This window comes from Gallinula chloropus, assembly GCF_964237585.1.
Source record: "Gallinula chloropus genome assembly, chromosome: 8".
Lineage (NCBI taxonomy): Eukaryota > Metazoa > Chordata > Aves > Gruiformes > Rallidae > Gallinula > Gallinula chloropus.
The window spans coordinates 13359326-13373661 of NC_140093.1; the positions used below are offsets into that span (position 1 = coordinate 13359326).

The 14336-nt window shown below is 61.0% G+C and overlaps 2 protein-coding genes across 2 annotated transcripts; both read left to right on the forward strand.

The window, feature by feature from the left end:
- Positions 1-2244: 2244 nt before the first annotated feature.
- CHRND (cholinergic receptor nicotinic delta subunit) lies at positions 2245-6181 on the forward strand. Its single transcript, XM_084267309.1, has 12 exons — positions 2245-2315; positions 2879-3024; positions 3214-3258; positions 3361-3470; positions 3586-3741; positions 3947-4062; positions 4296-4496; positions 4841-4952; positions 5077-5191; positions 5412-5613; positions 5721-5839; positions 5926-6181. Exons 1-12 carry the CDS (start codon positions 2264-2266, stop codon positions 6106-6108), a joined length of 1557 nt encoding a protein of 518 aa, XP_084123435.1. The 5' UTR covers positions 2245-2263; the 3' UTR covers positions 6109-6181.
- Positions 6182-7213: 1032 nt separating this feature from the next.
- Positions 7214-11816, forward strand: CHRNG (cholinergic receptor nicotinic gamma subunit; the record flags this gene model as incomplete). The annotated part of the gene is made up of 12 exons (XM_084267630.1): positions 7214-7262; positions 7651-7790; positions 7908-7952; positions 8168-8277; positions 8376-8531; positions 8785-8882; positions 9679-9882; positions 10098-10212; positions 10431-10545; positions 10895-11099; positions 11201-11334; positions 11415-11816. The coding sequence occupies 12 exons, from the start codon at positions 7214-7216 to the stop codon at positions 11580-11582; spliced, it is 1539 nt and encodes a 512-aa protein (XP_084123756.1). The 3' UTR covers positions 11583-11816.
- Positions 11817-14336: the final 2520 nt, after the last annotated feature.

Consider the following 14336-nt stretch of genomic DNA (forward strand, 5'->3'; position numbering starts at 1 on the left):
TAAAGATATCGCGTGTCCCCAGTGCCCCATTGGGTGCCAGCCCAGATGTGGCCTGTGCTCTGCCACTGTGCACCAGGCCATGGCCACAGTGGGTGCCCCACCACTCACTCTGTCTTCCCTTCAGCAGGGTGAGGAGGTGGTGGAGGAGCTGGTGGGACAAGGACGAGCCTTCCTTGCCCAACTGCGGGCAGAGATGGACCTTGGCACCCCTCTTGAAGCCACAGAGAGATGGGCACCTGGAGAGCTATTGGGGACCCCTGTGCCAAGCCGTGAGCTCTGGGACCTGTGGGGGATGTGGGGCCAACAGAGCAGATGGTGTGTCCATCCACTGGCTGGCTCGGTGCCTGGGCAGTGCCCACTGGTTGTGTCCCCATTGGGGTTTTCTTACCTCTCTTGGTAGCAGGGTCTGTACCGAGGGAGAAACGTGAGCTGGTGTCCACAGAGCTGCCGGGGGTGGAGGAGGAGGAGGAGGAGGAAGAACAGGCAGGCATGGGCAGAGGTAAGTGCCCCACTGCACCAGCCACTGTGGGATGCCATGTGCCACCAAGGGGATGGTGGCAAGCCTGGCTTCAGCTTTGCATCCCGGTCCCAGGGCTGACTGTCCCATGTTGGTGTGACAGTCCTCAGCCATATCACCCTGGCAAGGTCCCTCTGCCCCTGCTGCCCTGGCATCCCCACGGCATGAGTGCTCCTCCCTGGGGTGGGCAGCAGCACAGTGCCCCCATGATTCATCCCTGATGTTCCCCCTCCATCTCTCTCCTGCCCATCCCTGGGGCTGCAGCCTGCCCTGGCCTCAATGAGTCGGCAGTGCGGGTGGGTGCGGTGCGGGACCTGTACGCCTGGGTGCTGCGGGTGCCTGAGCCAGACCTGACCATGACCTTCCAGGAGGTGAGTGCCCTGTCCAGCTTCTCTGAGCCCACCACCCTGGTAGCCAGACAGTGCCACCCCCATCACCATCCCACCGTGCCTCTGGCTCCCCTGGAACTCATGGTCACGTTGTCTCCCCACAGATCCTGGTGGACTTGGGCTCCAAAAACACCAAGGGGCTGTACCGGGCACAGGTGCGGGTCATGGTGGGGGGCCGTGCCATGGCCTTCGCTGGCCTGGTGGGGCTGGAGAGCGACTCGCTGGCCCGCAGCATGCCCGGCCTCATCGCGCTGGCGCTCGAGGCACTGAAATCCTGACGGTGCCCCGGGGTGCCATGCCAGCATGGGGACAAGGTGCTGGGGCAGGGATCTCTCGTGTCCTTCAAACACAACCCCAAACCCAGCTTAGACTCTCCCACCCTTTTGTTCCCCATTGTGCCTCAGTTTCCCTCTTCCCACCAGCAGTGCCTGAGCTCCTGGGGGCACCTGGAGCATCTCAGCAGGGGATTATGGCCCTCCTCTCCCCTGGGAACTCCTCCTTGGCAAGCCCACCCCCACCCCATGTCCCCAGAGGCACCTGGGCTGTTATTTATTTGTACAGAGAAGGGTTTATTTTTCAATAAAGAAGGGCTCTATTTTCTGGTACCTGGAGACTGTGAAGTGAGTGCTGTGCCACACAGTGAGGTGCTGTGCCATGCTGTGCCACATGGTGCCAGTGAGGTGCATGCTGCTGGGCCGACTTTCCCTGGGGAATATGACATCCCATTGCATCCTCTGTCCCATCCCCCTGCTCCCTGAAGTGATACCCCCAGCCTCAGTGCTGTGCCCAGCCTGGCACAGACTCCCCAGCACCCCCCTCCAAGGGTCAGCCACCCCTCCTGCCCACCACAGCACCCACAGCACAGAGATAGTGCCCACCCCTCACGTCCCCCCCCACCAGGGACCCACACAGAACCTTGTGTCGGTGCAAGGCTGAGCATGTCCTGGGCCGGGGGTGAACGCTGGGGTAGTGCCACTCCGTGCTTGGGCATCGGTGGGTACCAACCCCTCCTGCTCGTGGGGAGCCTCCTGTCCCTGAGCAACACCCCTGGGGCAGCAGGGAAGGGGCCACTCCTCCCATGCCTCACAATGTCTGTGCTGAAACGCCCAGATGCAGGGTGAGGGGCTGACAAAGGTGGGGCTGGTGAGACCAGCTGTGCCTGCCCGTCTCCCCTTCTCCAGGCTCGGGGGTGCTGGAAGAGAGGGGTGGGAGTGGGTATCCGGTGCCGACACCCTTCCCCCTCGGCACCTGGCACCATCCATCTCCCGCTCCGGCCGACAGCCGGACATCCGCTGGGCCGGGCCAGGCGGGGAGGCGGCCAGAACCTGGCATGGCGCGAGGGCACCGCGGGCATCGCATGGGGGACCTGCCCGCATGGCTGGCCCTGCTCGGGGTGCTGACGCTGTCAGGTGAGCCGGGACCCGGGGCCTTGGGCTGCCCCATTGCTGGGAGGCTCTGGGACCCCTTGATGGGGTTGGTGGGGGCTGGTGTTGGAAGGGTCCAAGTGTCCCCAGGGCTTCCTTTTTGGGTATTGCCTGGCAGAGTCCCATCCCTGAGTATCCCCCACAGAGGTGGAGGAGAGCTGTGTCCCTGCCTGGGCTCTGTGTGTGTGTGTGGTGTGGGGGGAGTCCCCACAAATAGCGTGTCCATGTGTGTCTCTGTGTGTGTGTGTGTGCTGCCACTGTGTCTGCGCCCGAGTGTCTCACGTCTGTGTGTCCCTGACTATGTTGGGGCTGTGTGTCCCTCTGTGTCTGTGTCACGTCCTTGTCCCATGCCCGTGTGCACCCCACACGTCTGTCATTCCCACACATCCCATTTCCATGCCGTGTGCAGCACAGAGACCCAGTGTCCTGCCCTGCTCCTGTGCCCTCCATCATTAGACCACCCTGCCCTCACCAAGCATCTCTGCAGGGTGGGACTGGGCCCAGTAACCCCCAAGTCCCACCTGGTCTGCCTGGCCCCACACCCCCAGGTGTGCTCTGCGTGAACCAGGAGGAGCGGCTCATCCACCACCTTTTCGAGGAGAGGGACTATGACAAGGAGATGCGCCCTGTTGTCTCCACTGACCAGGTCGTGGACGTCTACCTGGCCCTCACCCTCTCCAACCTCATCTCACTGGTGAGCCCGAGGGCAATGACAGCTGTGGGGTGCTCCCCAGCCATGCATCACCCCTAGAATGGCTGGGGGGAGCCCTGAGGCTGCTGTCCTGACCCCTGGCTGGTGAGGGTTGGGGGTCCTGGCCTGAGGGGATGGGTATGGCTGCTGGGCATGGCCCTGACATCTCACTGTCCCATGTTGTCACTGCAGAAAGAGGTGGACGAAACCCTCACCACCAATCTATGGCTCGAGCACGTGAGTAGGGACACGGTCACAGCGCCAGCTGCACCTCGAGGCATGGGCAAAGGGGTGGGTGGCCCTGTGTGGTGAGAGGTGACCTGAGGCTCGCCCCTCCAGGGCTGGACCGATTACCGCCTGCAGTGGAACAAGTCTGAGTTTGGGGACATCGAGGTGCTCCGCCTGCCAGCAGACATGCTGTGGCTGCCTGAGATAGTCCTGGAGAACAAGTGCGCCGTGCCTCAGTTTCCCCTCCTGACCCCCCCAAGCTGTGCCCAATGCATGCCCAGGGCTCCCCCTGCCCCTCACTGGCCCCGCCATCACCTCAGCTCTCTCCCAGCGCAGCAATGACGGGCTTTTCGAGGTCGCCTACTACTGCAACGTCCTCATCTACAACACAGGCTACGTCTACTGGCTGCCACCCGCCATCTTCCGCAGCACCTGTTCCATCAACGTTGACTTCTTCCCCTTCGACTGGCAGAACTGCACCCTCAAATTCAGGTACTGGGGGGCTGGCTGGGGCAGGGCAGGGGTGGGTGGCAGGATAGGCATCCTGGCCTCCAACACCTTGCTGCTGGGGTGCAGCAAGGTGGGGGTTTGCAGGTGACTCGGTGGCCAAAGTCCATCATGCTGGAGGTCAGGGTGGGTGCCAAGCAGCAGGTACAGCCCCTCACCCCCTGCACCCCTCCTTCCTGGATACACCCAGCTCCCTGGCATACAATGCGCTGGAGATCAGCATGCACTTGAGAACGGATAGTGACCCAGAGACAGGCAAGAGTTATCCAGTGGAGTGGATCATAATTGACCCTGAAGGCTTCACAGGTAATGCTTGTGCTCTCTGCCACATTCTGTGGCAGCGAGACATCCTGTACGGGGCTTAGGAGCACCCTGGTATGGAGACACCCCAGTACCCAGGGCTCTGGCACCCTGGCACCCATCCCACCAGTCTTGCACCTACCCACACTGAAGACAGGAAGACTAGGTGCTGATGGGTCTGGTGAGGATGGGCCTGGTGTGGGTCCCCATGCCATGTGCCGCCCCATATGTCCCGGCAGAGAATGGGGAATGGGAAATCATCCACCGCCCAGCCCGCAAGAACATCCACCATGAGAACCCCCCTGAGAGCAGCAAGCACCAGGACATCACCTTCTACCTCATCATCAAGCGCAAGCCGCTCTTCTATGTCATCAACATTGTCACACCCTGCATCCTCATCGCCTTCATGGCCATCCTTGTCTTCTACCTGCCTGCTGATAGTGAGTGAGCCTTGCAGCACCTACACCAGGCACAGGGAGTCGCCCCATGGAGCACCTCCAAGTCCCACAACTGCATCAGGTCGTGGGACATGGGTACATCCCAGTACCCAAAACAGGGACATGCTGGTACTGGCACATCACCACATAGGACACCTTCACTATTGCCCAGCCACGCACCTTGGCAGGGGCACGCAATACCCCATGTGGGACCCTGGGGTACCTCCATAATAGAAAGCCCAATATGGGGCACTGTATGGTGGGATGCTGGGAGGGCAACCCTGGTACAGGGGGCACTGGGAAGAGACCCTGGAGCAGGAGTTCCCTTGAGCTCACCTGCTTTCCAGGTGGTGAGAAGATGACCCTGGTGATCTCAGTGCTCCTGGCCCAGTCCGTCTTCCTCCTGCTCATCTCCCAGCGCCTGCCTGCCACCTCCCACGCCATCCCTCTCATCGGCAAGTGAGTCCTGGGTGCCACTGGGTGCATGAGGGACATCATGGGGTCCCTGGGCTGCCAGAGGGCAGTTCTGCCTGTGCCCAGCCCCTGCAGCAATGCCAGACCCAGGTCCGTTTCCCCCCCACAGGTACCTGCTTTTCATCATGCTGCTGGTGACGGCTGTGGTGGTGATCTGCGTCGTGGTCCTCAACCTCCATTTCCGCACCCCCAGCACTCATGTCATGTCTGACTGGGTCAAAGAGGTGAGCGGGGCGCAGGGCTGGGTGACCTGATGGGTGCAAGGGTGGCACCATGGCCCACAGAGAGTATGGGACAGCTCAGCCCCAGCATTGCATCGGGGTGTGCCATCTGTGCCACTCCAAGGGGGTTACACACTCAAGTTGGGGGCAGAAAGTGCAACAAGGTGTCGTTGCACCAGGGAGGTTGCCAAGGGTCCTGAACACCCCCTCCTGTGTGCCCCAGGTCTTCCTGGAGACCCTGCCTCGCCTGCTGCGCATGTCGCAGCCGGCCGAGAGCCCCGCAGGTGCCCCGTGCGTCCGGCGCTGCAGCTCGGCTGGCTACATCGCCAAGGCAGAGGAGTACTTCAGCGTCAAGTCCCGCAGCGAGCTCATGTTTGAGAAGCAGTCGGAGCGGCACGGGCTGGCCAGCCGCATCACCCCTGCCCGTGAGCCCTGCATTCTCAGCGGGGAAACGGGGAAGGGCGGTAGAGTTGGGGGGTCTCTGGGCATGGCAGCCCTTCAGACCCCATCTCACCGCCGCCTTCGTCCCCAGGTTTGGCACCACTTGGTGCAGATGCGGGTGAGGAGCAGCTCTACGAGCACCTGAAGCCTGTCATTGACAGCGCCAACTTCATCGTCAAGCACATGAAAGAGAAAAACAGCTACAACGAGGTGAGAACCACGGGCAGAGGGAGGGCAGAGGGGGCTTTCTACGCCCACCATGCTCCCCACTGCCCAGGTCCTGGCTTCTTCCCCAGGAGACAGACAACTGGAGCCGTGTGGCCAGGACCCTGGACCGCCTCTGCCTCTTCCTCATCACCCCCTTGCTGGTGGTGGGCACCCTCTGGATCTTCCTCATGGGCATCTACAACCACCCCCCACCACTGCCCTTCGCTGGAGACCCCTTTGACTACCGGGAGGAGAACAAGCGCTTCATCTAAAGGGGTGGGGGGGTCCCATGTGCCAGCCTCCCACCACGCATCTTACCTTGAGAAAATAAAGCTGGGTCCTTGTCAGTGCAGGGTGCTGAGCCAGGGGCTGCTTCTGGGGTCTCTCCCGCACGGTGCTGACCTGAGCGCTGAGTGTGCTGGGGAGGGTGACGCCTATCCAGGGAACCGGTGCTGTGGGGTGTCCTGAGCACAGCGGTCCTCAGCTGCGGCTGGATGGGGATGTGATGGGACCAGCCCTGCTATGGCTGCTGGGATGGGCACGCTGAACAGGGTGGGCTGGGGAAGGGGATGGACCGCTGAGCATGGCACCATCCCCAGGGAACCCACTGCAGTGGGCAGAGATGCCACTGGTGTCCACATCCCCCCCTGTCCCCATGACCTCCCAGCAAGACCCATGAGTGTGTGTCGTGCCCCCCCCAAACAAACCCCATTCTGCAGCACCTGGCAGGGGGCCATGGGGGGTGTCTCCTTCCCCAGCACAGCAACAGGATGCCAGGGCTCCAATTTCAAGGGGCACAGCTGATGTCCCCCCACCAGCAGTGGCCAAGGACAGCTGTCACATCCTCTCCACTAAGCCAGGAATGTCACCACACCCCCTTGGCCCCCCTGCACAGAGCTTGGCAGGATTTGGACCCTCAAGGCAGGCATCACTCTCCAAGCTGATACGCCTGGACTTGTCTGCCCCCCTCTCCCCCCGCCCCCCAACCTGAAGGCAGCCACCACCACGGTGGGGACAGGGCACTGCCGGGGGTGCTTGCAGGGGGGGCACCCCTTTCCCATAACCCATGGGTGCACGGGCTTCTGCTGCAGGGAGATGCATCCTTCTGTGGGGAACATGGGGAAACTGAGGCACTGAGCTCACTTTCCCCTAGACCCAATTCCCAACCCCACCCCTTCCCTCCCGAGAGAAGCTTCCCAGAGAACTGGCATCATCGTGCTGGCTGGGGGGAGTGGGTGGTCACCCGTCCCTCCCCATCCCCCATGGCTGTTGGGAACAGCTGATGGCAGGGGACAGCTGTCCTGTCCCACCGGGAGCCAGGCCCAGAACGTCGCTGTGCGGGTGGCTGAGTGGAGCCCCAGCCCCTGCGCCGCTGCCATGCGCTGCCATGGCTGCCTCCTCTTCCTCACCCTCTGTGCCCTGGCAGGTAAGGGGTGCTTGGTCTGGGGGGAGGCCTGGGGGGTCACCCCCTGCCTTTGCCCTTGGGAGTTTGTCACCCATGGGCATACAGTCCCACCGGGGTGTCCCCATGCTTGGCCCTGGAGGGGTCCTGGGGGGCGAGTGGGGTGGGGCAGGTGGAGGGGGTGTGTAAACCCCCGCGCTGGCACTCCAGGACATGGATGTACCCCCATCAGGCACGGTCATCTGTGTGTGTACCCACAGGAACACACACATGGGCATCCCCTCCCCACACACATCCTGCACCACACCCGCCCCCCCCTCCACCCCCCCCCAGCCACACCAGCAGCTCCCGGGGCAGTGGTAGCCCCCCCATCCCCACCCCAGGGTGCTCCCATGGCACATGCCCTCCCCAGGCGTGGACTGCAGGAACCAGGAGGAGAAGCTGCTCCAGGACCTGATGACCAACTACAACCGGCATCTGCGCCCAGCCGTGCGTGGGGACCAAGTCATCGACGTCACCCTCAAGCTCACCCTCACCAACCTCATCTCTCTGGTGAGAGACACCCCCCGACTCCCATAGCAGGATGGGATTTGGGGCAGCAGTGGGGCAGAGGCAGGAAGGGTGCTGAAGCTGTTTACCCCCTTCCTTCCTTCCTTCTTTCCATGCCAGAATGAGCGGGAGGAGACCCTCACCACCAACGTCTGGATTGAGATGGTGAGACCCTGCCCCCCTCCAGGCAGACACCCCTCCCTGCCCCGCCACATCTGCATCTCAGGGAGACACCCCATAGAGGACTGGCACCAAAACCTGCACCCCCTTTCGTGGGTGCCCCCACTTGTGCCCATTTTGGGGACACCATGGACAGGCAACTCCCAGGCTCCCATGCCTTGGGGAGCACTGTGACCCCCTCTTCACTCCCTCCCTCCCAGCAATGGTCCGACTACCGCCTGCGGTGGGACCCTGAGAATTACGACAACATCCAGCTGCTGCGGGTGCCCTCCACCATGGTCTGGCTGCCTGACATCGTCCTGGAGAACAAGTAGGTTGTGGGACAAAGGGGACATATCCACACACAGGGGGTGGCTGCTGCCTCTTGGTCACAGTTTGGGGCTGAACTCACCCTTTTTCCTCACCCAGCATCGACGGGACATTCGAAATCACCCTCTACACCAACGTGCTGGTGTCCCCTGATGGCAGCATTTACTGGCTGCCCCCGGCCATCTACCGCAGCACCTGCTCCATCCACGTCACCTATTTCCCCTTTGACTGGCAGAACTGCACCCTGGTCTTCCAGTGAGCACCAGATGGGCACGTATGGGCACTAGTTGGGCAGGCACAGGCACCAGTTGGGCACGCATGGGCACCAGGGCCATCCAGCAAGTCCTGATGGGACACAACACATTGGTGCATCGGCATGGGATGTCCTGGCACCCCATCAGTGGCTGGAGGCACCTTGGCCAAGCCAAGCACTCCAAAGCAGGGTGGGAGGCAGCAGGCATGACCAGGTACCTACCAGCCTGTGCCACCACCCCTCGTCCTTTCCTAGGTCCCAGACCTACAGCGCCAATGAAATCAACCTGCTGCTGACGGTGGAGGAAGGACAGACTGTGGAGTGGATCTCCATCGACCCTGAGGCTTTCACAGGTAACAGCGTGGCACAAGAACACCCCAACATGGGGATGGGGTGGGGGGGACACCCAGCAGGCCCAGTGCCTCACCGGTGGCTGCCAAAAGCAGGGCTGTGGGGGCTACTAACAGCTCCCATCACAGCACGGACACTGAGGTTATTAGTGGAAGTGGGAGTGTGGGGGAGATTTGTTTTTCTAACCCCCCTGACTCGGGGCTCTCACCGCCTGGCAGCCGCTCCCGGAGAACACGGCTCCTGGGAGCGTGATTGATGCTGGGAACATAGCTGTCACGGCCAAACGATGACGTTTTCCATCACATTTTAATTGCATATTGAAGGAACAAAATGCTTTTCGGGCAGCGAGATTTATTTTTTCATTACTGGCCCGAGCTGAGATCCTGATTGGGAAAAATCCATCGCCCCGCAGACGGCGGGGGAAGCAGCACCCGTCACCCCGCGTCACGCTCGGCTTCCCCCTGCAGTGCCCTGGGGACAGCGAGATGGGGGGGACCCCAGCCCCATGCATAACTCACCCTGGGTGCTCCTGAAGAGCTCAAGGTGTCCCACAGGTGCCCAGCTCGCCCCTCCAACAACTTCTTGGGGGATTTTATGCAGGCACCCTGGCACCCTTGGCAATGCTCATCTTGCTCCTCAGCAGCTTAGCACCTTTCCCCACACTGTGCCCATTGTGGGTGCTGCGTGGGGCCCACACTGAGCAGCAGCTTTCCCCTTGCTCCCACACTGGGCCGGGGGCTGGCAGCCCTGGGGTCCCCAGTGGGGCAGTGGGACTCACAGGGTGCTATGTCACGGCAGAGAATGGTGAATGGGCCATCAAGCACCGCCCTGCCCGGAAGATCATCAACTCAGAGCGCTTCACCCCAGATGACACCCAGTACCAGCAGGTCATCTTCTACCTCATCATCCAGCGCAAGCCGCTCTTCTACATCATCAACATCATTGTGCCCTGTGTCCTCATCTCTGCCATGGGTGTGCTCGTGTACTTTCTGCCTGCCAAAGGTATGTGCTGGTGACAGGTGAGGAAGGGGTCATCAATCATCCCCTCTGTGTTTGGGGTCCATCTGTGACACCTCTCACCCACTCCAGTGATACCGGGGGGAATGGATTTCCATGTACCCCAGGGTTAAAGCCTCATGGCAGGGTTTGGCTGGTTCAGCTCTGGGGTGGGTGCCCTTTGCCCCATGCCAACCTCTACCTTCCCCACTCCTGAGCAGCGGGTGGGCAGAAATGCACCGTCTCCATTAACGTCCTCCTGGCTCAGACCGTCTTCCTCTTCCTCATTGCCCAGAAGGTGCCCGAGACCTCCCAGGCTGTGCCTCTCATCGGGAAGTAAGTGATGCGTGTGGCACACTGTGCCAGCGGGGTCTCTGGGTGCCAGGACAGGACCCTGGCACAGAAATAACCCCCAGCCCAGCCAGGACTGACATGGGGCTACCATGTGTCCCTGTCCCCCCAGCTTCCAGCCCAGGAGGGCACCAAGAGGGACCTTACATGCACACAGCTTGTGACTTGGTTAGACTACATGAGGTCCCATGTCCCCTCCCCAGGTACCTGACCTTCCTCATGGTGGTGACAGTGATGATCGTGGTGAACGCTGTCATCGTCCTCAACATCTCGCTCAGGACACCCAACACTCACTCCATGTCTCAGAGGGTGCGCCAGGTACCTGATGTTCCCCTCTACCCCTTATACATGGGGAATTGGGTGGTATTTGGGGACCGATGCCACGACCCTTGCATAGTGGGGTGGCAGGCATGCCTTAATTTGACTGCAAGTCCTGGCACAAGAGGCACCTCCCCAAATGTCCCTAGGGGACCACAATGTGCCACCAACCCCCTGCAAGTCACTACTGAGGGCTGGGGAACAGCGGGTGCCTACACACCCAGCATCCCAGTGGCATAAAGGTACCCCGTGGGGATGCTTCAGGAGACACAAGGGAACCCATCACACTCATGGGGTGCCCTAGGCAGTGTGTGGTGGGTCAAGTCCCCACGGGTGACACTGTGCCCAGATATGCCTGCACCTCCTGCCCCGCTACCTTGGCATGCACATGCCAGAGGAGGCGCCAGGGCCGCCGCGAGCTGCCCGGAGACGCAGCTCCCTGGGGCTCATGGTGAAAGCTGATGAGTACATGCTCTGGAAAGCCCGGACCGAGCTGCTCTTTGAGAAGCAGAAGGAGAGGGACGGGCTGATGAAAACTGTGCTGGAGAAGATCGGTGAGTAGCCCTGGGGTGTTTGGCAACCCCTGCAAGGCTGGGCAATGTGTCAGGCAGCCAGCTGCTCACTGGTACCCACTGTGCTGTCCCACTGTCCATAGGGCATAGCCTGGACAGTGATAGAGCCCAGGACTTCTGTCAGAGCCTGGAGGAGGCCAGCCCTGAGATCCGTGCCTGTGTGGATGCCTGCAACTACATCGCCAATGCTACACGGGAGCAGAATGACTTCAACAGTGTGAGTTGGGGCAGGGGGAGATAGACATGCATGGGAGGCAGCAGGGGCAGCCCTCACCCACCTCCCCATCCTGCTGGCAGGAGAGCGAAGAGTGGATCCTGGTGGGACAGGTGATTGACCGTGTCTGCTTCTTCATCATGGCCTCCCTCTTTGTGTGTGGCACCATCGGCATCTTCCTCATGGCTCACTTCAACCAGGCACCCGCCCTGCCCTTCCCAGGGGACCCCAAGCAGTACCTGCCACAGTGATGTCCACAGGTGCTGGGGCTGGGTGCCCCCGAATCAACCTGCCCAGCTGAGATCCCTGTGGGCACAGCAGCTCCTGGTGCCAAGTACAGCTCCTGGTGCCAAGTACAGTGCTGGAGGAGGACTGGGGGAGACAGCCTCCCCCAGCGCTGTGCTTGGCTCTGCCACCCCCCGGCAGTGGTGGTGATGTGGAAGGGGGGAGCATGGGCTGACTGCATTTGTGCCGAATGTGGAAGTAAAGCCTGTGGCAGTCTCATGAGCCTCCATGGCATCATTGCTGCGTGCACACTGATGGGGTTACTCCTCTCAGATGGATGGATGTGCCACCCATGCAGCTTGGCCACAGAGCTCCAAGCCTGTCCCAACACCCCACAAGGGTGCTGAGAGGTGACAAGGGAGAACTAGAGCCAAGTCAGGCATCTAATGGGCTGACAACAGCCATGTCACCCCACTGCGAATTCACAGCTTCAAGCCCCGTGCAAATGGGCCACTGGCATCCCTTGCCATGGCAACAGTGGCAACAGAGCAGGATACACAGACAGAGCCCCCCAATCTGGGGCAGCAATGGAGCGACACATAGGATAGGACCCCTCAAGGATGGGGGCCTCTTGGCACCCACCCTGTTACAAGCATCATTAAATGAGTCCCTTCCCCCCAACCCTCCTTGCCCCACCAGATCATCTCTACCAAGCGTTCCCCTCCCCCCATCCCAGCGACACCGCGTCCCCTGTGCCCCTCACTGACCTCTGGGGCCCTCATGGCTTTGTCTCTGCTGGCGGGGGAGATGCGGCAGGTCAGCCCGGGAACAGCCCGGGCAGCGTCTGCTCCTCCATGGTCCAGCTCACGCCACCTGCGCCCGACTCCGGGACGTGCTGTGTCTCCTCTGGCCTTGCTGAGCCAGCACCGGCTGCTTCTGCTGTTGCTGGGAGAAAACCAGCTGGTTACTGCCTGTAACTGAGTGCTGGCATGGCCTGCCAGAGGTGTGGGCACTGCTGGGGTGGGTGGAGGAGGGAGGTGAACACCCAGCAGTTGAGACATCCCTCTTGGACACCTGTAGCATGGTCATGGCCCAGAGCCACCCTCCAGCTGTGCCAGGCTGTCCGTGCTCTCTACAAGGTGGCTTTTCCTGCCCCATCCCCAGGAGCTGCATGATGCCAGCAGCACACAGACCTGTTAGATCCATCACTCGAGGCTGGCATGGGCAGGGAAGGTACCCACCGGTGCAGTCAGGGGTGCCCAGAGGAGCTCACCCAGCACTCTGCCTGGGCCATCTTCCACAGGGACAGCGCTGTGGCCGTGATCTGGGTGAGCTGACCAGGTCCTGAAGCACCACGTTCCTCCTGGCCACAGCATTCTTGCTGTGATGGCATTGCCCAGAACTCCTGTCCCAACAGCGATGTCCTCTCTCCAGCCCCACAGTGGCTGAAGGGAGCAGCTGCTCTGCCCAAGCATCCTGAGCCCTGTGAGAGCTGCTGTAAGCTGCCCAAATCATCGCACCCAGCACGTCCCCCAGCCCTGGGCTCTCCCTCCCTCCCTAAAAGTCAGAGTGAATGAGCCCCAGTCTGTCTTTGCATGGTCATTTCCCACTGGTGCCCAGTGCCTTGCTCCCGGTCTCCAGGGTGAGGGCAGTCTGACAAGGGCCAGGGCCTGTCACCCACCTCTCCCTGCTCTGCAGAGCTGCTGCTTCGTCCAGGTGAGCTCAGCTCCCGGCCTGTCCACAGGGCACAAGAAAGGGCTGAGCTCTGCCAGGAGCACGTGGCAGACCCTGCTCTCCACCACCCCAGGCAGTGGTTTTACTGCCCGCCGGGGCTCCCTGGGGTTTATCACCACACTGGAGACATGGACAAAACCAAAAGCAGTAGTGGGGTGCCACAGGCCTCAGGCAGAAGATGTGTCTTGCAGGAACCAGTGGGAGAACACCTTGCAGGGCACCCTGATGGGAATACAGTGGGAGACAAAATGCCCCTTCCCCAGCCCAGCATCAGCCCTACATGCTCAGGCCCCATCAACAAGTGCTAAGAAGGGGCAACAACTACCTCCAAGCATCCATGTCCTCCCCTCCAAAACTGGGGACTCCTTTCCATCTGTGGGCTGGGAAGAAAATGCCCTCCTTAGTTCCAGCTCAGAAACATCCAGTGGATCCCCACCATGGCTCCCTGAAGCCCCAGCATAGCCTACCCCGGCCATCAGAACACATTTGACCACTTGTAGCCAAAGATACAGGGGGCCCAAGAGTTTGTCACAGCCCAGCAGCCCCTGGGGTGGGACTCCAGGGCCCAAAGGTGTTCAAAACCCAAAATTTTTGGTTTTCCCAAAAATTGCTGCCCAGGATCTGAACGAGTTTAAGGACAGGTGAAGCCTGAAGGATGAGGAGAGCAGGGAAGGTCACAACTCACCGCAGATTTGGGGCTCTCACGGGTCCAATCTTGCTTCCTGTACAAAGAGGATCTGAAACCTTCTTCTGGAGCATGACACAGGCTCCTTCCCCTCCCAATCTTTTCACCACTCCTATTTGCGGGACAGAACCAGACCGCAACCCAAAAGTCTTGCTCAAAACCCAGCATGGCTCCATCCCCCTCCATGCCAAAGGAGGCACCAAAGCCGCTTGGCATGGATTGAACGCTTTTCTCCTGATTTCAGGCAAAGTTGTAGCCTTAAAAGTGGCCAAACCCCACACCCCAGCCAGCTAACTTCCTTTAAGGCCGGGCAAGAGGAACCGAGCTCCTCCAAATCTCAACCACAGCAGCAATGGGAGGA